Source organism: Heptranchias perlo, unplaced genomic scaffold (genome assembly GCF_035084215.1).
Source record: "Heptranchias perlo isolate sHepPer1 unplaced genomic scaffold, sHepPer1.hap1 HAP1_SCAFFOLD_43, whole genome shotgun sequence".
Classification (NCBI taxonomy): domain Eukaryota; kingdom Metazoa; phylum Chordata; class Chondrichthyes; order Hexanchiformes; family Hexanchidae; genus Heptranchias; species Heptranchias perlo.
The window spans coordinates 956,313-982,333 of NW_027139442.1; the positions used below are offsets into that span (position 1 = coordinate 956,313).

Consider the following 26,021-nt stretch of genomic DNA (forward strand, 5'->3'; position numbering starts at 1 on the left):
GATGCATGTTATAATAATGCACACTGGACAATGGGCCTCATCTGTTCACAGTGAAGCATTTATTACTATTGCACTCTGGACACTGGACCACATCTGGTCACTGTAAAACATTTAATAACAATACACACTGGACACTGGGTCACGTCTGGTCAACGTGTAGCATTTATTAATCATAGAATCATAGAATCATAGAATCATAGAAGTTACAACATGGAAACAGGCCCTTCGGCCCAACATGTCCATGTCGCCCAGTTTATACCACTAAGCTAGTCCCAATTGCCTGCACTTGGCCCATATCCCTCGATACCCATCTTCCCCATGTAACTGTCCAAATGCTTTTTAAAAGACAAAATTGTACCCGCCTCTACTACTGCCTCTGGCAGCTCGTTCCAGACAATAGAAATACACACAGGACACTGGGCATATCCGGTCAATGTGAAGCATTTATTGATAATGCTGAGTGGGCACTGGCTCACATCAGTTCAGTATGAAACTTTTAATATACACTGCACACTGGGCGACATCTGGTAAATTTGAAATCTTTAATAGTGTACAGTGGGCACTGGACCACCTCTGGTCGATGTGAAGCACTTAATAATAATGTACACTGCACACTAAATCATATTTGGCCAAGTTACTCGCTAGTTGCTCCGAGATGCCCTTTACAGCTGCACCAGGTAGGCAACACACCCTCCTGGACTGTAGGTCGCGACTGCAGGGGTCGCTCTCTATCTCCATAATTATAGAATCCCCACGACGAGAACCTTTCTGTTCTGATCTTCTCCAGCCTGGACGGCCACACGGTCCACGGTGGCATGGTTAGGAATCTGGGAATCCTCCCTGCAGCCTTCATCCTAATCATCACAGGTATCAAGTACCTCTTACCTGTTGGATAGGACCAGTGTCTGCGGGGCATCCTTGTATTTCCCGCACCCCCGCCCCACCTCTCCATTATGTATTGGAGTGTCTATAATTCCCATTCCAACTCAAAGGCTCTGAACAAAGACTCTGGGTATTTAAGTTTTCAATGTTTTATGTTTGATAAATTAGATTACAGACCCTTGGTTTGATATGCGAGGGAGCTCCTTTCCCCTCTGCACACACTCATCAACTTCCCAGTGGAAAGTCCCCACTCTGTTATCAATTCCCAAACTCAACAAATTCCCAGTTGAAAGTCCTCACTCTGTTATCAATTCCCACACTCACCAATTCCCACTTAAAAGTCCCCATTGTGTTATCAATTCCCACGCTCACCAAATTCCCAGTTGAAAGTCTTCACTCTGTTATCAATTCCCACACTCACCAAATTCCCAGTTGAAAGTCTTCACTCTGTTATCAATTCCCACACTCACCAAATTCCCAGTTAAAAGTCCTCACTCTGTTATCAATTCCCACACTCACCAATTCCCAGTTAAAAGTCCCCACTCTGTTATCAATTCCCACGCTCACCAAATTCCCAGTTGAAAGACTTCACCCTGTTATCCATTCCCACACTCACCAAATTCCCAGTTGAAAGTCCACTCTCTGTTATCAATTCACTCTCTTGGAGGTTCACTATCGCTCTTTACCATCCTTTGTGCTCGAGCTCTGCGCTTTTGCAAAGATCATTTAATGACGATTTTAAGGGATTTGGGGTTAACGCGGGTATATGGAATTAGGCCCCCGATCAGCCATGACACTCGTGAATGGCGGAACAGGCTCGAGGTGCTAAATGGCCTACTCCTGCCCCTACATTCCTAGTTCCTATAATCTACACTGGACACTGAATCACATCGGGTCAATGTGAACCGTTTAATAATAATGCACACTGGACACTGGACCACATCTGGTAAATGTGAAGAATTTAATGAAAACGTACACTGGACCACGTTCGGGCAATGTGAGCTATTTAAAAATAATGCATAGGGGAACACAGTCGGTCAATATGAAGCATTTAATAATACTGCACACAGGACAATGGGACGCATCTGGTCACTGTGAGGCATCGAGTAAGAATGCACAGTGGACATGTGCCATATCTGGTCACTATGAAGCATTTAATAATTATGCACACTGGACAATGTGTCACATCTGGTAAATGTGAAGCATTTAATCCTAATGCACACTGACCACTGGCTGTAATCTGCTCAATGTGATCTATTTAACAAGAATGTGCCCTTGACACAAGGCCACATTTGGTCAAAGTGAACCATTCTATAATAATGCGAACTGGACACTGGGCTGCATCTGGGCACTGTGAAGCACTTAATAATAATGTAACAGGACACTGAAACACATCTTGTTAATGTGAAGCATTTAATAATAAAAATGCAGACTGGCCAACATCTGCTCAATGTGAAGCATTTAATAATAATGCACGCTCGACACTGGGCCACGCCTGGTCAATGTGAAGCATTTAATTATAATGTGCACTGGACACTGGGTGCCATCTCTTTAACGTGAAGTATTTATCAATAACGTGCACTGGCTTTTTGGCCACATCTGGTCAATGTGATACATTCAATCATCATACGAACTGGACACTGCAACACACCTGGGCACTGTGAATCATTTAATGGTTATGCACACTGGAATCTGAGCTACATCATGTCAGTGTGAAGCAGTTAATAATAACGCGCACTGGCCAACATCATGTCAATGTGAAGTATTTAGTGATGATGCGCACTGGATACTGGACCACATCTGGTCAATCTGAATCATTTAATAATATACACTGGGTACTGGTGAACATCTGGTCAATATGAAGCATTTAATAATAATGCACACTGGACACTGGGCAATGTGAAGCATTTTATAATAATGAGCACTGGACACTGGGTTCCGCCTTGTCAATGTGAATAATTTAACAATAATGTACACTGGGTCACATCTGGTCCAAATGAAACATTTACTATTAATGTGCACTGGACAGTGGGCAACATCTGGTCAATGTGAACCATTTTAGAATAATGCACACTGGGCACCGAGCCACATTTGGTCAATATGAAGCATTTAGTAATAGTGTGCACTTGCTACTAGTTCACAACTGGTCAATGCGAAATATTTAATGTTACTGAACACTGGAAAACTGGGTCATATCTCGATAACGTGGAACTTCTGATAATAATGTCCACTGGACACTGGACCATGTCTGGTCCATGTGAAGATTTTAGTAATGATGCACACTGGTTACTGGACCACATCGGACCAAGGTGACGCATTAAATAATAATGCACACTGGACCACATCTGGTCAATGTGAAAAGTTTAATTATCATGTACACTGGACTCTGGGCGACAACTGGTCAATATGAAGCTTTTAATAATAATGCCCACTGGGCACTGGACCACATCGAGTCAATGAGAAGCATTGAATAATAATGCACACTGGATCGCATCTGATCAATGTGAAGCATTTATTAATAATGTACACTAGACACTGTGGCACATCTGGTCAATGTTACACAGATGATAATAAAGCACACTGGACACTGGACCACACCTGGTCGACATGAAACATTACATAGATTACATAGAGCGCACAGCACAGAAACAGGTCATTCGGCCCAACATGTCCATGCCGGTGATTATGCTTGCAGGAGTCTCCTCCCTCCGAACTTCATCTAACTCTATCGGTATATCATTCTATTCCTATCTCCTTCATGTGTTTATCTAGCTTCCCCTTAAATGCACCTATGCTATTCGCCTCAACTATTCCTTATGGTAGCGAGTTCCACACTCTCTGGGTAAAGAAGTTTCTCCTGAATTCCCTATTGGATTTATTAGTGACAATCTTATATTTATGGACCCTAGTTCTGGTCTCCCTCGCAAGTGGAAACAACGTCATTACGTCTACCCTATAAACCCTTTCATAATCTTAAAGACCTCCATCAGGTCACCTTTCAGTGTTCTTTATTCCAGAGCAAACAGCTGCAGCCTGCTCAATCTTCCTTGATCGGTGTAACGTCTCAGAACTGGTTTCATCCTAGTACATATTTTTGCACCTTCTCCAGTGCCTCTATATCCTTTTTCTAATATGGAGACCAGAACTGTTCACATTACTCCAAGTGTGGTCGAACCAAGAGTCTGTGCAAGTTTAACAAAACTTTACCGCTTTTCAATCCTATCCCGCTAGAAATGAAGCCCAGTGCCTGGTTTGCTTTTTCATGGCCTTATTCACCTGTATCGCTCCTTATAGTGAATTGTGTATCTGTACCCCCAGATCACTCTGCTCCTTTACCCTGTTCAGACTCTTTTTATACAAACAGTACATGGCCTCCCTATCCTTCCTATTCAAATGGAAGACCTCACACTTATCTATATTGAAATTAATTTGCTAATTACGTCCATTCTGCAAGTTTATTAATGTCTTCCTGTATTTTGTCGCAGTCCTCCTCAGTATTAAATGTAACCCCCAATTTGGTGTCGTCCGCAAAATTTGAAATTGTACTTCCGATTCCCGAGTCAAAGTCGTAAATGTAAACCGTGAACAACTGATGTCCTCGAGGAACAGCACTCACCACCTTTGCCAGTCTGATGTTACTACCTTTAACCGCCCTCTCTGTTTTCTGTTTTGTAGCCAGCTTGTTATCCATTCTGTTAATTGTCCCCTGACGCCACCTGCTCTGACCTTAGTCTTGAGTCTACTATGCGGTACCTTATCGAAGGCCTTTTCAAAATCTAAATATAATACATCTAATGCATTATGCTTGAATATACTTCCTGTTACTTGGTCAAAGAAATCTATAAGTTTGGGTCAAGCATGACCTTCCCTTCTGAAATCCGTGCTGACACTTCTTTATTATATTTTCGGTTTCTAGATGTTTTTCTGTTATATCTTTGAGTAAGGATGGCTTGTTTTTCCCATCACCGACGTTAAGCTAATTGGTCTATATATCTCTGGACTGGTTCTATCTCCATTTTTACAGATAGGAATCATTAGCCGTGCGCCAGTCCTCTTCCGCTATCCCTTTTCCGAATGAATCTTTGCATATATGTATTTGTATATATCTCTTCCCTCGCTTCTTTTAATGCTTGGATGCAATCCATCCGGACGAGGCGTTTTATCCTCTCTAAGTTGATTAACTTGTCAATGATCTCCCCCTTTCTATCTTAAATGTCTTTATATCTTTTTGATCTCTTCTACTAATATCATGCCCACCATATTAAACTCCTTGGTAAATACTGAGACAAATAAATATTTATTATTTCTGTAATTTCGCTGTCATTACTTGTGAGTTTATCATATGAATCCCACAGTAACCCTATCTTTATCCTGTTTTTTCTCTTGTTATTTATGTGTCTGTGGAATAATTTACTATTACTTTTTACGGTCCTTAATAATTTAATTTCGTAGTCTCTTTGCCTTCCTGATTCGTATATATTAATTCCTTTTGTAGACTTTTCATATTCCCTCTTGTCATCCTCTCCTATGTTGTCTATTTATTTAATGTATGCCTTTTACTTTAGTTTCAATGTTGCCCTTATTTCTTTATTCATCCATGGTGTTTCATTACTGGCGAGTTTGTTCTTGTTTTTTAGAGGGATATATTTCTCCTGGACTCGACTGATCACCGCTTTAAATGTTTCCCACTGCTGTTCGATTTCTTTGTCAGTAACTTTTCGAGTTTATTTTCCAAGTTCCATTCTCATTCCCTTAAAATCAGCTTTTATCCAATGTATTACTTTGGACTTTCTCTTGCTTCGGTCCTTCTCAGTCTTTATCTTAAACCTTCTTATGTTGTGATGGACATTGCCGAGATGTTCGCCTATGCTTATCTAGTCTCTTATCCGTTCTGGTTCATTTCCCATCACTAGATCCAGCAGTACTTCCTCTTTGTTGGGCTTTTTACATACTCGGTAAGGAAGGATCACTGCACACATGGTAAACTCACCATTCCCACTATCCCTCTTCTTGGTAATTTATTTGAGGATAGTTGAAATCTCCCATGATTATTATTAGTCATAGAGTCATAGAGTTATACGGCACGGATTGAGGCCCTTCGGCCCATCGTGTCCGCGCCGGCCATCAAGCCCTGTCTACTCTAATCCCATATTCCAGCATTTGGTCCGTAGCCTTGTATGCTATGGCTTTTCAAGTGCTCATCCAAATGCTTCTTGAATGTTGTGAGGGTTCCTGCCTCCACAACCCTTTCAGGCAGTGAGTTCCAGACTCCAACCACCCTCTGGGTGAAAAAGTTCTTTCTCAAATCCCCTCTAAACCTCCCGCCTTTTACCTTGAATCTATGTCCCCTTGTTATAGAACCCTCAATGAAGGGAAAAAGCTCCTTAGTATCCATCCTATCTGTGCCCCTCATAATTTTGTACACCTCGATCATGTCCCCCCTCAGCCTCCTCTGCTCCAAGGAAAACAAACCCAATCTTCCCAGTCTCTCTTCATAGCTGAAGCGCTCCAGCTCTGGTAACATCCTGGTGAATCTCCTCTGCACCCTCTCCAAAGCGATCACATCCTTCCTGTAGTGTGGCGACCAGAACTGCACACAGTACTCCAGCTGTGGCTGCCCTTTATTCGATGCCCTTTACTCATTTCACACATTTACTTACATATTTCTTTCTCCACCTACTTTCCACTATTAGATCGTCTGCAGTATACCACCATGTAGTGGTCGATCACTTGTGATCTTTTATTCCAATCCATACGGATTCTGTTCCTATCCTTCTGTAGTTTTCCCCCCTTTTTTACTGCCATTATGTTATCACTAATTAGTACAGCTACTACACCTCCCGACATATTTCCCTTTGCTTTCTGATTCAGCTATAACCTGCAATATTTAGTTGCCACTCCTGTTCATTATGTAGCCAAATTTCAGTTATACCTATTATATCTGGTAATGCCTTATGGATTATTGACAATACTTCCCCCGTTTTATTTTGGACGCTATCTACATTGCTGTGAAGGTAGTTAAATTCGTCTTTAATAAATGTTCCTTTTACTTTATTTTCAGTGTTATGACTGTACTTATTCCTTAACCGTTTTTGTTATCTCTATTCTTTAGCATGGTTTGTTAATCCAAGTGCGAACCAGGCTGAGTATAGAAAATACAGAGGAGAAGTGAGAAAACAAACAAGAGGGGCAAAGAGAGAGTATGAGAATTGATGCCGGCCAACATAATCTTCTATAAGCGTATAAAGAGTAAACGGTAGTAAGACGAAGGTTTACCAGAATGATACCTGGACTTCAAGGGTTAAGTTACGAGGAGAGATGACACAAATTGGGGTTGTATTCTCTAGAGCTTAGAAGGTTAAGGGGTGATCTGATCGAAGTTTATAAGATATTAAGGGGAACGGATAGGGTGGATAGAGAGAAACTATTTCCGCTTGTTGGAGATTCTCGGAGTAGGGGGCACAGTATAAAAATTAGAGCCAGACCTTTTAGGAGTGAGATTAGAAAAACTTTCTGCACACGAAGGTGGTAGAAGTTTGGAACTCTCTTCCGCAAACGGCAATTGATACCAGCTCAATTGCTAAATTTAAATCTGAGATAGATAGCTTTTTGGCAACCAAAGGTATTAAGGGATATGGGCCAAAGGCAGGTATATCGTGTCAGATCACAGATCAGCCTTGATTTTATCAAATGGCGGAGCAGGCACGATGGGCTGAATGGCCTATTCCTGTCCCTTTATTCCTATGTTCCTATGTTCCTATGGGTGGGCCGTTTAGCGACCAAAAAGGAGATCGACGCATGGAGGCAGAGGGCGTGGCTGAAGTAGTAAATAAGTACTTTGCATCTGTCTTTGCCAAAGAAGAAGATGCTGTCAAAGTAAAAGTAAAAGGGGAGGTCGTTGAGATACTGGATGTAGTGAAAATTGATGAAGAGAATGTACTTGAAAGGCCAGTTAAGCTTTAAAGTAGGGAAATCACCCGGTCTGGATGGGATGCATCCGAGGTTGTTGAGCGAAGTAAAAAATTGCAAAGGTGCTGGCCATAATCTTCCAATCCTCCTTAGATACGAAAGTGGTGCTAGAGGACTGGAGAATTGCAAATATTATACTTTTGTTCCAAAAAGGGGGTAAGGATAAACCCAGCAACTACAGGCCAGTCAGTTTAACCTCCGTGGTGGGGAATCTTTTACAAACGCAAATCCAGGACAAAAGTAATGGTCACTTGGATAATCGTGGATTAATAAAGGAAAGCCAGCAATGATTTGTTAAAGGCAAATCGTGTTTAACTAACTTGATTGCATTTTTTGATGAAGTAACAGAAAGGGTAGGTGAGGGCAATGCGGTTGATGTTGTGCATATGAACTTACAAAGATGTTTGATAAAGTTCCACGTGATAGGCTTGCCAGCAGAATTGAAGCCCATGGAGTAAAATGGGCAGTGGCAGCATGGATACGAAATTGGATAAGTGACAGGAAACAGAGAGTAGTGGTGAACGGTTGTTTTTCGGTCTTGTATACAGTGGTGTTCCCCAGGGGCCGCTACTCGGACCACTGCATTTTTTGAAATATTTTAATTGACTTGGACATGGGTGCACAGGGCATAATTTCAGAATTTGTAGATGACACAAAACTTGGAAGTGTAATAAGCAGTGAGGAGTATAGTAATACACTTCAAGAGGACATCGGCACGCTGATGGAATGGGCAGACACATAGCAGATGATATTTAATGTAGAAATGTGTGATCTGATAAAATTTTGCAGGAAGATCGAGAAGAAGCAATATAAGCAAAATCGTACAATTCTAAAGGGGGTGCAGGAACAGAGAGATCGGCTAATATAAGTGCACAAATCTTTAAAGCGGCAGAACAGGTTGAGAAAGCGGTTAAGAATGCTTACAGGATCCTGGGCTTTATAAGTAGAGGCATGGAGAACAAAAGCAAGGAAGTTATGTTGAACTTTTATGAGACACTGGTTCAGCCACAACTGGAGAATGGTGTCCAATTCTGGGCACCGCACTTTAGGAAGGATGTGAAAGCCTTATCGAGGGTGCAGAAAAGATTTACTAGAATGTTTCCGAGGATGAGGGACTTCAGTTAGGTGGATAGACTGGAGAAGCTGGTATTGTTCTCCTTAGAGCAGAGAAGGCTAAGAGGAGATATGATAGAAGTCGTCAAAATCATGACTGGTTTAGATAATGTAAATAAAGAAAAACTTTTCCAATTGGCCGAATGTTCGCGAACCAAAGGACAGAGGTTGGCAAAAGAACCAAAGGCGACATGGGGAGAAACTTATTTATGTCGAGATTAGTTATGATCTGGAATGCGCTGCCGGAAAGGGGGTGGATGCAGATTCAATCGGGGCTTTCAACCAGAAATTGGATAAATATGTGAAGAGAACAATTTTGTTGGCCAAGGGGAAAGAGCAGGGGATCGGGACTAACTGGATTGCTCTTACAAAGAGCCTGCACAGGCTTGATGGGCCGAATGGCCTCCTTCTGTGTTGTAACAATTCTGTGATTCTATGATTCTAATTGTTTGAAAATATCACTTCAAATAGATTCTGTTGCATAATGAAGCTTTGGGGAGAATGGTTGATTAAATCTGTTTGTTTAACTGAATGTGACTAATATCTCTGTTGGTGCTCTCCGACTAATTTTCCCGGAGGAGGATCCCCTCTGGTATTAGTAAGGGATCCTTTGAATGAATTGACACTTTTCAGTCAGAACCTCGTGTCCTGCGCCGCGGACATCGCTCCTTCACACTGAACATGGACTATCCAGTCATCTTTCAAATAGAACGTATTTACTACCCCGTTCTCGCAGCCGTTGGTATTACGGGTAAGGAAATCGACCAGTCACCGTGTAAACCATTGTAACTGTTGCTGCTCCAATTGCTTGTCTTGCCCTGTAACATATTGGTATCGATATGTTTTGATTGATATAATACATATATAACACGGATTAATGTAAAGAGAGACAGAGATGGAGAGTATGTCTGTCAGGGACATAGTTGGAGAGAAAGAGCGAGAGAGACAGAGAGAAAGAGATAATTGCATAAAGCAAGGGTCATTGGATTGCTCTTTCAAGGAGCAGGCACAGGCACGATGGGCGGAATGGCCTCCTTCTGTGCTGTAATATTCTGTGATTCTATGATCATATGCCTTCGTAGTCGCCTATTCCGTTCATTGTACAATATTTTTATTGTCTACTTAATAGGATTTCAAGATAAAATATGAATTGATTTGAATTTTCAACCCGAGAAATAATGGCGCATTATTCCCCAGTACTATGCGCTGGAGATACAGGCATCAGACAGAATAAGTGAATGGGCAAATCTGTGGCAAATGGATTTCAATGTCGGCAAGTATGAGGTTATCCACTTTGGACCTCAAATGAATAGATCAGAGTACTTTGTAAATGATGAAAAGCTCAAAACAGTGGAGTTCCAAAGAGACTTAGGGGTTCATGTACATAGATCATCAAAATGTCATGGACAGGTACAGAAAATAATGAAAACGGCTAATGGAATGGTAGCCTTTATATCTAGAAGACGAGAATATAATGGGGTAGAAGATAAACTACAGCTATACAAGGCCGTGTTCAGGCCAGACCTGGAATACTCTGTTCAGATCTGGGCACCGCACCTTAGGAAGGATATATTGGCCTTGGAGGGAGTGCAGCGTGGATTTGCTAGAATGATATCTGGAGTCCACGTGTTAAATGACGAGGAGATATTGCACAAACTAGGCTTGTATTCCCTGGAATTTAGAAGATTAAGGGGTGATTTGATCAAAGTTTTCAAGATATTAAGGGGCACTGATAGGGTAGATAGAGATAAATTATTTCCGCTGGTTGGAGAATCTAGGACTAGGGGACATAGCCTATAAATTTGAGCCAGGGCCTCCAGGAGCGGGTGGTCGAAGTTTGGAACTCTCTTCCACAAACGGCAGTTGGTGCTAGCTCAATTGTCAATTTTAAATCTGAGATTGATGGATTTTTGTTCATCGAAGTTGTTAAGAGATATGGGACTGAAGCGGGCATATGGAGTTAGGTCACAGATCAGATCAGCCATGATCTCATTGAATAGCGGAACAGACTCGACGGTCGAAATGGCCTACTCCTGTTCCTATGTTCCAATGATGGTGACCACGGTTCCCAGAGGTCCCCTAGTTAGGAATTCTATTGGATGTTAGGTAACACTCTGTGGTCAGTATGCGTCAGTGTTGCAACGAGAAAATTAACTGTTTCTAATAGATGGGATGGCCAAACAATGGGAAATGTACCAACAATAATAAATCCATTTTAAAAAATATAATTATACAGCAAACAGACGGCGTTTCCATTGATTATTGATGGCGGCTCGGCAAGGGCTTTGTAGGATATTGTTTGGTTTCTGAACAGACCGGTCCAACCGAATCAAGTGGATTTGTGTAAAATCTGAATACTCTGTATAAGGATTGCAAACTGGATGGAAAACTCTGGACACTGTGTCAACGGAATTAATGCGTGATGAGCAATGTGGATTCAAGACTCGCAATTCCCAGACTTTCCTAATTATTGGGGAAATAATTCGTGTGCTGCCGAGTGTCAATCTCCATCAGTGTGTTTGGGCTCTCAGCATCCAACAGAGCTGGGAATTAAGACAGCATTGATTGAGGCTCAGAGAGAGCCCGGGACAGTAGAGCTGGGAAATGAGACAGCATTGATTGAGACTCAGAGAGAGCCCGGGACTGTAGAGCTGGGAAATAAGACAGCATTGATTGAGACTCAGAGAGAGCCCGGGACAATAGAGCTGGGTAATGAGACAGCATTGATTGAGGCTCAGAGAGAGCCCGGGAGTGTAAAGCTGGGAAATGAGACAGCATTGATTGAGGCTCAGAGAGAGCCCGGAACAGTAGAGCTGGGAAATGAGACAGCATTGATTGAGGCTCAGAGAGAGCCCGGGACTATAGAGCTGGGAAATGAGACTGCATTGATTGAGGCTCAGAGAGAGCCCGGAACAGTAGAGCTGGGAAATGAGACAGCATTGATTGAGGCTCAGAGAGAGCCCGGAACAGTAGAGCTGGGAAATGAGACAGCATTGATTGAGGCTCAGAGAGAGCCCGGGACTATAGAGCTGGGAAATGAGACTGCATTGATTGAGGCTCAGAGAGAGCCCGGAACAGTAGAGCTGGGAAATGAGACAGCATTGATTGAGGCTCAGAGAGAGCCCGGGACTATAGAGCTGGGAAATGAGACAGCATTGATTCAGGATCAGAGAGAGCCCGGGACTGTCGAGCTGGGAAATGAGACAGCATTGATTGAGGATCAGAGCGAGCCCGGGACAGTAGAGCTGGGAAATGAGACAGCATTAATTGAGGCTCAATGTCACTGGTTTGAACCCCTTTCCTTCGATTGACCTCTCTTCAAGGAAAGTAAAACACCAAACCAGCTCTGCATTGTTTTACTTTCTAGCTCCATTCGGAGTTGCCTCTCGCACTCTAAGCCTCCACGCCGTAAATTCTCTAACTCTCCGAACCATTAATTTTGTATGGAGTCTCACTCTATTGTGCGTCACTCGACTGCAGAGTTTGTCTCACATTCCAGTGTGATTTCCAACATAAGGAAGTTGAAGTGCACACCACTCTCCGCACCACCATTCCTCTCTCCGCACCAGCATTCCTCTCTCCGCACCAGCATTCCACTCCCCGCATTACCATTCCCCTCCCCGCACCAGCATTCCTCTCTCCGCAGCAGCATTCCTCTCCCCGCACCACCATCCCTCTCACCGCACCACCATTCCTCTCCCCACATCGCCATTCCTCTCCCCGCATCATCATTCCCCTCCCCGCACCAGCATTCCTCTCACCGCACCACCATTTCTCTCCCCGCACCACCATTCCTTTCCCCGCACCACCATTCCTCTCCCGCACCACCACCCCGCTCCCCGCACCACCACACCCATCTCCGCACTTGAATTCTTCTTAGCTAGTTGGGTTCACCAGGACTGATGGGCAATTATACTTTCTCATTCTACGGGCGGTAACGTGGCTCCGACCTCCCGCGACGGGTCGAACTCGGTATCTCTTACATGACTTCTTTTGAGAGATTTAAGGACTGAGAGCAGGAGAAACATTTCCACACACAGAGTAGCAAGGCTGGTGGAATTCACTTCCAGTGTTGAGGCAGGAGTTATGTTAAATTTGAAGATTAAATTGTAAAGGTGGATGAAGTAGAACAATGAAGTGATTATGAGAGCGGGGTTGGTAAATATGATTTGAACAGTGAAGTGATTATGAGAGCGGGGTTGGTAAATATGATTTGAGCATTGATTGAGGCTCAGAGAGAGCCCGGGACTATAGAGCTGGGAAATGAGACAGCATTGATTCAGGATCAGAGAGAGCCCGGGACTGTCGAGCTGGGAAATGAGACAGCATTGATTGAGGATCAGAGCGAGCCCGGGACAGTAGAGCTGGGAAATGAGACAGCATTAATTGAGGCTCAATGTCACTGGTTTGAACCCCTTTCCTTCGATTGACCTCTCTTCAAGGAAAGTAAAACACCAAACCAGCTCTGCATTGTTTTACTTTCTAGCTCCATTCGGAGTTGCCTCTCGCACTCTAAGCCTCCACGCACCACCATTCCTCTCCCGCACCACGCACCACCATTCCTCTCCCGCACCACCACCCCGCTCCCCGCACCACCACACCCATCTCCGCACTTGAATTCTTCTTAGCTAGTTGGGTTCACCAGGACTGATGGGCAATTATACTTTCTCATTCTACGGGCGGTAACGTGGCTCCGACCTCCCGCGACGGGTCGAACTCGGTATCTCTTACATGACTTCTTTTGAGAGATTTAAGGACTGAGAGCAGGAGAAACATTTCCACACACAGAGTAGCAAGGCTGGTGGAATTCACTTCCAGTGTTGAGGCAGGAGTTATGTTAAATTTGAAGATTAAATTGTAAAGGTGGATGAAGTAGAACAATGAAGTGATTATGAGAGCGGGGTTGGTAAATATGATTTGAACAGTGAAGTGATTATGAGAGCGGGGTTGGTAAATATGATTTGATCAGTGAAGTGATTATGAGAGCGGGGTTGGTAAATATGATTTGAACAGTGAAGTGATTATGAGAGCGGGGTTGGTAAATATGATTTGAACAGTGAAGTGATTATGAGAGCGGAGTTGGTAAATATGATTTGAACAGTGATGTGATTATGAGAGCGGGGTTGGTAAATATGATTTGAACAGTGAAGTGATTATGAGAGCGGAGTTGGTAAATATGATTTGAACAGTGAAGTGATTATGAGAGCGGGGTTGGGAAATATGATTTGAACAGTGAAGTGATTATGAGAGCGGGGTTGGTAAATATGATTTGAACGATCTGCTCGCGTGGATGGCAAACCGAACCCTGAATGGTTGAGCCGAATGATCCGTCTCGGTGCTAACTTCTATGCATGTTGATAATTTCCCCATTCCTCCAATATCTCGAATTATTCTTTTCTTCATTGCTCTTTATTTATTACCCCCAGCTTTATGCTGCTTTGTTTCTCCTCCTGTTACAGCCTTTAATCTCATTGTTAATCTTATTGTTTTTTTATTAGTCCCTTACCACTATCTCATAATTTATTTTTGACTTTGTTTATCTTTAATCCACATAACGGTGCATTCCCAAATTATTTTAAATTGATGTAATCTCTTACTTATGAAATTCACTTTATTTTTCTTTTAAGGGAACTTTCCACATCATTAAATTTATGCTGCTTTTCCCCTCCCTGTGTTCTAATCTCTTATCTAGCTCAGTTTCCGCAAGATTTCAATCAATTGCTGATGTATTGTTTATTTTAATTACCTTGATTGTAATTCCCCAGTTCATTATTGTGTACAGAACCAGATACAATTAACAGAGAGAGCAACGAGCCTAGAAGCAGCCTGCAGATGTCTGTGGTATTGATTATTTTGGGGAGAGTCTGGTGGTAATTTCCTTTCATTCTCTCTCTCTCTCTTACAGTTAACTTGGTGGCGATTGTGATCTTGTCCCGAGGAAAGTGCGGTCTCTCCAAATGCATCACCCGCTACCTGGTTGCCATGGCATGGGCTGATCTATCGGTGCTGATAATTGAAGTCATACTGAGGCGAATTAACAACATTTACTTGCCAGTAAATTTCTTGTTCATCACTCCCATATGTGCCCTGAAACTTGTCATGAAGATTGCGGCCCTGGACTGTTCGGTTTGGTTCACGGTCGCTTTCACCTTCGATCGCTTTGTAGCCATTTGCTGTCAGAAACTCAAACCAAAGTATTGTACCCAGAGGACGGCGAGTCTAGTTGTAGGGACAGTGTGTGTGCTGGGCTGTTTGAGGAGCATTCCCCCTTACTTTGTGTTCGAACCTCAACTTATAATTAAAAATGTCCCGTATTTTTGCATTTTAATCGCCGCCTATCACACCTCGCCCTTCTGGGCAGCGTACGAGTTGTTCGACAGTATTTTAACCCCTTTACTGCCCATCTTTTTCATCCTGTTGTTCAATGCTCTCACCGTCAAACACATTATAATGTCCAATATAGCCCGCAGGGCACTCCTGAGGAACGCCGATAATCACAATGATCCAGAAACCGAGAACCGAAAGAAATCCATGATTTTACTCTTCACTCTATCCGGCAATTTCATTCTACTCTGGGCCACGTACATTGTACATTCCTTAAGTTGGCGGTTGAAAAACTACACTTATACAGACAAATACTACAGTAACCCGATATACATCAATCAGCAAACAGGATTCATGCTGCAGCTTCTCAGCTCCTGCACCAACACGTGTATCTATGGACTGACACAGAGGAAATTCAGAGAGGAGCTGAAGAATGGGGTGAAATATCTGTTTACACTGAATGGGAAATTATGCAAATAAGAAACAACTGATATAAAGCTGCAGCAGCTTTTGTAACTTTACAACCCAGTCCGCTCTTCTATTCTTTAACACCACACTCGCAGGTGATGGGATGAAAGAGACTGACTGTCCTGAGAGGGAGCTGGGCAATTATATCGCTAGGCAGTAGAAGGCACGTTGGATTTTAGTGTGAATTAATTGGAAAGTGGTGATGTGATCACAGCAAGAAAGCGAGACATGGGAAGTTAGCCAGTTGACTGATGGGGTTAAGCAACGTTAATCGCACTGGGATACAGGCAATTAAAATATCAGCGAGGGTCTGGGGGTCGCACTTCTTTTTAATAGAATACATTAACGCATTAACTAAAATACAACAAAATTTAAAAATGTCTACGATAAAAAGCATCTGGTCAATGTGAAGTTTTTAATAATGATGGCCACTGGACACTGGACCACATGTGGTCACTATAAAGCATTTAATAAAAATAACGTACAATTGAAAATGGGCCACACCCGGTCAATGTGAAGCATTGAATAATAATGTACATTGAACACTGGGTCATGTATAGTCAATGTGAACCAATTAATAATAATACGCACTGGACAGTGCACCAACTTCTGGTCAATATGGAACATTTAATAAAAATCTGCACTGGACACTGTACCACGTCTGGTCACTCTGAAGCAATCAATAATAATATACACTCGACCACATTTCTTCACTGTGAAGCATTTACTAATAATGTGAACTAGACAGTAGGCCAGATCTGGTCACTGTGAAGCATTTAATAATAATACAAACTGGACACTGGACCACATGTGGTCAATGTATATCACTCAACAATAATGTACACTGAACGCTGGCCCACATCTGGTCAATATGAAATAATGAATAATAATGCACACTGGACACTGGGTGCCATCTGACCAATATGGAATATTCAGCATTAATGTGCAATGGACAGTGGGCACATCTGGTGAACATGAAGCATTTAATAATATTGCACACCTGGCCCTGATGCACATCGGGTCAATGTAAAACATTTGATAATAATCGAATTGGATATTGCGTCACTTCTAGTCAATGTGAAACTTTTAATAATAATGGAAACTGCGTATTGGGGCACAGCTGGTCATTGTGAAACATTTAATAATAAATCGCGTTGGACACTGGACCACAACTGGCCAATGTGAAGCATTTATTAATAATGTACACTGGCCATTCGGTCACACCTGGTCAACGTAAAGCATTTATAAAATGTAGAATGGGCACTGGACCACATCTGGTCAGTGTGAAACATTTAATAATAATGTGCACTGCTTACTGGAAGACATGTTGCCAATGTGAAGCATTTCGTAAAAATGCGCACTGGAAACGGTGTCGCATCTGGTCAATGTGAAACATTTAATAATAACAATGCACACTGGCCATTGGGGCACAGCTGGTCAATTTGAAGCATTCAATGATAATGGACACTGGACACTGAGTCACATATGGTCAACGTGGAACATTTAATAATAATCTACACTGGACACGGGACCACATTTGGACAACGAGAAATATTTAAGAATAATGTGCACTGGACACTGTGTCACATATGGTCAACGTGAAACAGTTAACGACAATGCACAAAGGACACAGGGCCACATCTTGTCATTGTGAGACATTTAATAATAAGTCGCATGGGGCACTGAACAACATCTGGTCAATATAAAGCATTAAATAATAATGCACTGGACACTGGGTCACATATGGTCAACGTGAAACAGTTAACGACAATGCACAAAGGACACTCGGCCACATCTTGTCATTGTGAGACATTTAATAATAAGTCGCATGGGGCAAGAGCAACATCTGGCCAATGTAAAGCATTTAATAATAATGCGCACTGGACACTGGAGCATATCTTGTCAACGTGAAGCATTTAATAAAAATGCACAGTGGAAACTGGGTCACCTCTGGTCAATGTGAACCATTTATTTATAACGCACACTGGACACTGGAGCACAACTGGTCAATGAGAAACATTTACCAATAATGTGCACTGAACTCTGGTTCACCTCTGGTCAACGTGAAACACGTAATAATAATGCGTACTGGACACTGGCTCCCATCCGGACAGCCGGTAACATTTAATAATAATGCACACTGGAAAACATCTAGTCAATGAGAAACATTTAATAATAATGAACAATTGACATTTGGGTCATATTTGCTCAATCTGAAACATTTACTAGTGATTCACATTGGAGACTTGCTTTTGTGAGACATTTAATAATAATGCACGCTGGTCACTGGGGCATATCTGATCAACGTGAACATTTAATAATAATGCACGCTGGTCACTGGGGCATATCTGATCAACGTGAACATTTAATAATAATGCACGCTGGTCGCTGGGTCTGATCTGGACAACCTATATCCTTTAATAATAATACACATTGGAAATTGGGTCACCTCTGGTCACTATGAAAGTACCAGTCAGCTCCGATACAATCCCAGACATCTCCTGCACAGATACAGACTCTTCCCGCACAGACCCAGCGATCTCCTATACAGAACCAGACAGCTCGTACACAAACCCAGTCAGCTCGTACTTAGATCCAGGGAGCTGCCACTCTCACACACAAGCGAGTTCCTACACAGACCCAGATAGCTTATTCACAGAACCAGACGGCTCATAAACAGAGCCAGGAAGCTCATAAAGAGAGCCAGATCCCTTCTACACTGAGACAGACAGCTGCTACCCAGACACAGAAGGCTCCTTTACAGACCATGGCTGATGCTACACGGACACAGACAGCTCCTGCACAGATCCAGACAGCTCCAAAATAGTCCCAGAAAGTTCCCATACAGACCCTGACATCTCCTACACAGACCCAGTCAGTTCCTGTACAGACCCAGACCTCTCCGACACAGACACAGACAGCACCTACACAGACCCAGACAGCACTTACAAAGAACCAGACGGCTCTTATGCAGACCCAGATAATTCCTTCCCTGACGCAGAAAACTCCCACACAGGCCCTCACAGCTCATGCACAGACCATTGAGCGGTTAACAGACCCAGACAGCTCCTCGATGACCCACTCAACTCCCTCACAGACCCATTCAGCACCTACACAGACCCAGACAACACCTGCACAGAACTATGTAACACCCACACAGATCGAGACAGCTCCTGTCACAGAACTATGGAATTCCAACACAGACCTAGACAGCTCCTACCGAGAGCAACACAGATCCTACACAGGTCCAGGGAGAACCTACAACGATCAAGACAGCTCCTACCCAGGCACAGATCGTAACGGCAGAGACCTGTACAGCTCATATCCAGGTCCACACAGTTCCTGCACAGACGCAGACAGCACCAACCAAGACAGACAGATGCTGCGGAGAGCCGATTAGTTCCAACACAGACCCAGACATCTCCTACACAGGCCCAGACAGCTCTTACACAGACCCAGACAGCTCTAACACAGACCCAGACATCTCCAACACAGACCCAGACATCTCCTACACAGGCCCAGACAGCTCCTACACAGGCCCAGACAGCTCCTACACAGGCCCAGACAGTTCTAACACAGACCCAGACATCTCCAACACAGACCCAGACATCTCCTACACAGGCCCAGACAGCTCCTACACAGACCCAGACAGCTCTAACACAGATCCAGACAGCATCTGCACATAAATAGACAGTTCCTACACAGGCCCAGACAGCTCAAACACAGAACCAGACAGATCCTACATAGACCCAGACAACTCCTGAAATGATCCATAGAACTGCTACACGAACTCAGGCAGTTCCTGCACAGAACCAGACAGCTCCTACACAGACCAGTGAGCGGTTAAACAGACTCAGACTGCTCCAAGCCAGAAACGGACAGCACCGAGACAGACCCAGACATGAACTACACAGAACTATGGAACACCCACTCAGTTCCAGACAGCTCCTGCACTGGACTGTGGAATTCCAACACAGACACAGACAGCTCCTAACGAGACCATCACAGATAATACACAGTTCCAGGGAGAACCTACAAAGACCCAGACTGCTCCTACACAGTGTGTGCTGCTGAGAGTTCGGTAAGTGTGGGAGTTTAAGGGTTAATCTCTATAAATCTAGTGCATATTGCTTCAACTGTTTAAGGTCAATTTAAAAGTTTAAATTTCTAAGTTTCTGTCAGGCTTCAGCAGAGAGCTGCTGTAGCAAGTTAATTGGTTTGCAAGATTCAACTGGTCCTTGAAGGTGGGGCAGGCCTGACTCATCTGAGTCTCAACTGTAGAAATACAGGGGCCTGTCAGTGCGGACTGCACGGTGTGCGGATACACAGTGTGTGCTGCTGAGAGTTCGGTAAGTGTGGGAGTTTGGTGAAGTGGGGGAAGGAGGTGCTGCTTTGCCTTGCTTTTCCAAACTTTTCCTGCAGAGCGGTAGTGGACCTGAGAGTATAAGACTGAGATTGTGGAATAAAAGCAGCAGCAGACCTGCACCAAGAGACAACTACTGTGCGACATCACAGGGACTTAACTGCTGGACCGAAGATAAATAAGAAGCAAAAAGTAATCCAAGTGGGACGTCACCAAGGAAGAGGTAAGTGATTGGCTGGTGAGTATTTTCCTGCTGAATTTGTCTAAGGTTAGAGTTTGTGGATTCTCGGGTCTCTGTTGTGTAGTGGGGGACTGCTGTTCAGCAAGGGCCCTTGAGTATACCTTTTAATTGAAGTGAAATTGGTGGGATTCATTTAATTTGAATTAATTAGTAAAAGGGTAAGTCATGTCAGGACAGCCCAGCCCCGTGTTATGCTCTTCCTGCTCTATGTGGGAAATCAGGGACCCTTCCGGTGTCCCTGACGACCATGTGTGCGGGAAATGTATCCAGCTGCAGCTACTGACAAACCGCATTGCGGCACTGGAGCTGCGGATGGATTCATTAAGGAGCGTTCGCGATGCTGAGAACGTCGTGGATAGCACGTTTAGTGAGATGGTCACACCGCAGGTAAAGGTTGTACAGGCAGGAAGTAATTGGGTGACCACCAGGCAGAGTAAGAGGAGCAGGCAGGCAGTGCAGGGGTCCCCTGTGGCCGTCCCCCTCTCAAACAAATATACCGCTTTGGATATTGTTGAGGGGGATGACTTATCAGGGGAAGGCAGCAGCAGTCAACTTCCTGGCACCAGGGGTAGCTCTGCTGCACAGGCTGGGAGGAAAAAGAGTGGAAGAGCTATAGTGGTAGGGGATTCTATCGTAAGGGGAACAGACAGGCGTTTCTGTGGCCGTAAACGTGACTCCAGGATGGTTTGTTGCCTCCCTGGTGCCAGGGTCATGGATGTCACTGAGCGGCTACAGGGCATTCTCAAGGGGGAGGGTGATCAGGCAGAGGTCGTGGTCCACATTGGGACCAACGACATAGGTAGGAAGGGAGATGAGGTCCTGCATCAAGAATTTAGGGAGCTAGGTAGCAGATTAAAGAGCAGGACCTCAAAGGTTGTAATCTCTGGATTACTCCCAGTGCCACGGGCTAGTGAGTATAGAAATAGGAGGACAGAACAGATGAATGCGTGGCTAAAGAGTTGGTGCAGGAGGGAGGGTTTCAGTTTCCTGGATCACTGGGCCTGCTTCTGGGGAAGGTGGGACTTGTACAAGTCGGACGGGTTGCACCTGAACCAGAGCGGGACAAATATCCTTGCGGGGAGGTTTGCAAGCACTGTTGGGGGGGGGGGTTTAAACTAACTTGGCAGGGGGATGGGATACAGAGTGGAGCTACAATAGGGGGTGATGTGCAGCCAAATATGGAGAAAAAAACAAGTCAGCTTGGAAGACAGGGCAAATATGTGAGGGCAAGGCTGGATGGCATCTATTTTAATGCAAGGAGTCTTGCGAATAAGGTGGATGAACTGAAGGTGTTGATAAACACATGGGAGTATGATATTGTTGCTGTCACAGAGACATGGTTGAGCGAGGGGCAAGACTGGCAGCTCAATATTCCGGGGTACAGAATCTTCAGGCGAGACAGAGGGGGAGGTATAAGAGGAGGGGGGTCGCAATATTAATTAAAGAATCAATTACTGCCATAAGGAGGGATGATATATTAGCAGGTTCCTCTAATGAGGCCATATGGGTGGAGCTTAAAAACAAAAAGGGGGCAAGCACTTTGATGGGAGTGTACTATAGGCCCCCAAACAGTCAGGGGGAGCTAGAGGAACAGATATGTAGGCAAATCTCAGAAAATTGTGCAAATAATAGGGTAATAATAGTGTGGGATTTCAACTTCCCCAATATTAACTGGGATACTCAGAGTGTAAAAGGCTTACAGGGTACAAAATACAAAACGTGCATCCAGGAGAGATTTTTGAGCCAGCATGTAGAAAGTCCTACAAGAGAGGGGGCGGTACTGGACCTAATTCTAGGGAATGTGGCCGGCCAAGTGGAAGAAGTGCTAGTAGGTGAGCACTTTGGTGACAGTGACCATAATTCGGTGAGATTTAAGGTGGTCATGGAAAAGGATAGGAAGGGGCCGGAAATAAAGGTTCTAAATTGGGGGTAGGCCGATTTTAATAGGATAAGGCAGGATCTGGCCAAAATGGACTGGGATCAGCTGCTTGTAGGAAAATCCGCATCGGAGCAATGGGAGTCTTTCAGAAGGGAGATTGAGACCATACAATGGCAACATGTTCCCGTAAAGGTCAAGGGTGGTTCCAAGAACTCCAGGGAAACTTGGATGTCAGGGGATATACGAGAATGGATTAGGAAAAAAAGGAGGGCTTTTGGCAGATACAAAAGGCTAAAGACGGAGGAAGCCCTAGAGGAGTACAAAAAGTGCAGGGGAATACTTAAAAAAGAAATTAGGAGATCAAGGAGGGGCCATGAAAAAACACTGGCGAGCAAAATAAAGGAAAATCCTAAGATGTTTTATAAGTATATTAAGGGTAAGAGGATAACTTGGGAAAAAATAGGGCCCATTAGGGACAAAAATGGCAATCTGTGTGTGGAGCCGGCAGATGTAGGAGGGGTTCTAAATTAATTTTTTGCATCTGTTTTCACGATGGAGAAGGACGATGTGGACATAACAATACGGCAGGGGGACTGTGATATACTCGAACATATTAACATCGAGCGGGAGGAGGTATTGGCGGTTTTAGCAGGCCTAAAAATGGATAAATCCCCAGGCCCGGACGAAATGTATCCCAGGCTACTGTGTGAGGCAAAGGAGGAGATTGCGGGGGCTCTAACACATATATTCAGAACCTCTCTGGCCACAGGGGATGTGCCAAAGGACTGGAGAACCGCTAATGTAGTACCATTATTCAAGAAGCGGAGTAGGGAAAAACCCGGGAACTTCAGGCCAGTGAGCCTAACATCAGTGGTAGGAAAATTATTGGAAAAAATTCTGAAGGACAAAATTAGTCTCCACTTGGAGAAGCAAGGATTAATCAGGGATAGTCAACATGGCTCTGTCAAGGGAAGATCATGTCTGACTAATTTGATTGAATTTTTTGAGGGGATGACTAGGCGTGTGGATGAGGGTAACGCAGTGGATGTGGTATACATGGATTTCAGTAAGGCCTTCGATAAAGTCCCGCACAGGAGACTGGTCAAGAAGGTACGAGCCCATGGAGTCCAGGGTGCCTTGGCAGTTTAGATACAAAACTGGCTTAGTGGCAGAAGGCAGAGGGTGATGGTCGAAGGTTGTTTTTGTGACTGGAAGCCTGTGGCCAGTGGGGTACCACAGGGATATGTGCTGGGGCCCTTGCTGTTTGTGGTCTACATTAACGACTTGGATATGAATGTAAAAGGTATGATCAGTAAGTTCGCTGATGATACAAAAATTGGTAGGTTGGTAAATAGCGAGGAGGATAGCCTCAGTCTGCAGGACGATATAGATGGGTTGGTCAGATGGGCGGAACAGTGGCAAATGGAATTTAACCCGGAAAAGTGCGAGGTGATGCACTTTGGAGGGACTAACAAGGCAAGGGAATACACAATGAATGGGAGGACCCTTCGCAAGACAGAGGGTCAGAGGGATCTAGGTGTGCAAGTTCACAGATCCCTGAAGGCGGCGGAACAGGTAGATAAGGTGGTAAAGAAGGCATATGGGAAACTTGCCTTTATTAGCCGAGGCATAGAATATAAGAGCAAGGAGGTTATGATGGAGCTGTATAAAACACTGGTTCGGCCACAGCTGGAGTACTGTGTGCAGTTCTGTTCGCCACACTACAGGAAGGATGTGATCGCTTTGGAGAGGGTGCAGAGGAGATTCACCAGGATGTTATCAGGGCTGGAGCGCTTCAGCTATGAAGAGAGACTGGGAAGATTGGGTTTGTTTTCCTTGGAGCAGAGGAGGCTGAGGGGGGACATGATCGAGGTGTACAAAATTATGAGGGGCACAGATAGGATGGATACTAAGGAGCTTTTTCCCTTCGTTGAGGGTTCTATAACAAGGGGACATAGATTCAAGGTAAAAGGCGGGAGGTTTAGAGGGGATTTGAGAAATAACTTTTTCACCCAGAGGGTGGTTGGAGTCTGGAACTCGCTGCCTGAAAGGGTTGTGAAGGCAGGAACCCTCACAACATTCAAGAAGCATTTGGATGAGCACTTGAAAAGCCATAGCATACAAGGCTACGGACCAAATGCTGGAATATGGGATTAGAGTAGACAGGGCTTGATGGCCGGCACGGACACGATGGGCCGAAGGGCCTCTATCCGTGCCGTATAACTCTATGACTCTCTATGACTCTACCCAGACACAGACAGCAACTACACAGACCCGGACAGCTCATATACAGATCCAGACAGTTCCTGTACAGATGCACACAACGCCAACCCAAGCATATCGATCATACGCAGACCCAAGCAGCCGCTACACAGACACAGAGATCTCCTACATCGACCCAGACAGGTCCCACAGAGACCGATGGAGCTCCTACGCAGACCCAGACAGCTACACACGGAACCAGACAGTTCCTACACAGACCGAGACAGTTCCTACAAAGTAGCAGACAGATCCTACAAAGAAGCAGACCGCTCGTACAGAGATCCTAACCTCCTCCACGCAGACCCAGGCAGCACCTACACAGACCCAGGCAGCACCTACACAGACCAGGCTGCACCTACACGGACCCAGACAGCACCTACACGGACCCAGACAGCACTTACAAAGAACCAGACATCTCTTTTGCAGACCCAGATAATTCCTGCACTGACGCAGAAAGCTCCAACACAGACACGGACTGATCATATACAGACCAATGAACGGTTAAACAGACCCAGACAGCTCCTCGCCAGTCCCAGTCAACTCCCTCAGGTGAGTATAGCTCGCCTATACTGACCCATGGAACACCCAAACAAACCCTGACAGCTCCTGCACAGGCCGATGGAACACCCACACAGATCCAGACCGCTCCTGCATAGAACTATGGAGCTCCCACACAGTTTAGGCAGCTCGTAACGAGACCAACACAGGTCCTACACAGGTCCAGGGAGCAGCTAGAAAGACACAGATCCAGGGAACTCCTACACAGACCCAGGCAGGCCCCACACATACCAACGGAGCACATACAAGACCCAGACATCTCCTACACAGACCCAGACAGGTTCTACACAGACCCAGAGAGCTCTTACATAGAGCCAGATAGCACCTACACAGACCCAATCAGCTCCTACACAGACCCAGACAGCTTCTGCACAGACCCAGACAGCTTCTGCACAGACCCAGACAGCTCCTGCACAGACCGAGACAGCTCCTACACATGGGGGAAGGTCACTGTTTAAGGCCATTTCACCTTGTATTGTACATCATGTCTTAGAAGATATGTACTGTGTGTTGAATTATAAAAATGGAATCTCAGTGTGTACGATCTGAATTGTATTATTTTTAATTGTAACTTTGATATTTATATTGAACTGTGTGTATCCACAAATTTTATTCAATAAAATATATTTTGGAATACAAAAAAAAGTTCCAGTTTCACCATCTCTATTGTTATTGGACAGTGAAGAGAGTAAATACTGCCAGACTGTAAAGATGTGGGGAGTAATACAAAGAGCATCTATAGGGACTGTCGAGCAGCAAAGGGGTTTGGGTGTCCAGGTACATCAATCAATAAAAATCTGTTATTACTGGATGGTGAAGAGTGGAAAGCCAATGCACATGTCATAGAGTCATAGAGTCATAGAGTTATACAGCACGGATAGAGGCCCTTCGGCCCATCGTGTCCGCGCCGGCCATCAAGCCCTGTCTACTCTAATCCCATATTCCAGCATTTGGTCCGTAGC

The 26,021-nt window shown here is 44.4% G+C and overlaps 1 protein-coding gene across 1 annotated transcript; it reads left to right on the forward strand.

Moving 5' to 3' along the window:
- The first annotated feature begins 9,645 nt into the window (after positions 1-9,645).
- LOC137312450 (probable G-protein coupled receptor 139) lies at positions 9,646-15,768 on the forward strand. The gene is made up of 2 exons (XM_067979003.1): positions 9,646-9,715; positions 14,870-15,768. Exons 1-2 carry the CDS (start codon positions 9,646-9,648, stop codon positions 15,766-15,768), a joined length of 969 nt encoding a protein of 322 aa, XP_067835104.1.
- The last annotated feature ends 10,253 nt before the right edge of the window (positions 15,769-26,021 follow it).

Bases quoted from the DNA above. Each gene is read 5' to 3' on its own strand.
- LOC137312450 (XM_067979003.1), top strand. From the start codon at position 9,646: ATGGACTATCCAGTCATCTTTCAAATAGAACGTATTTACTACCCCGTT. The intron at 9,716-14,869 runs GTAAGGAAATCG...TCTCTCTTACAG, and splicing joins CGCAGCCGTTGGTATTACGG to TTAACTTGGTGGCGATTGTG.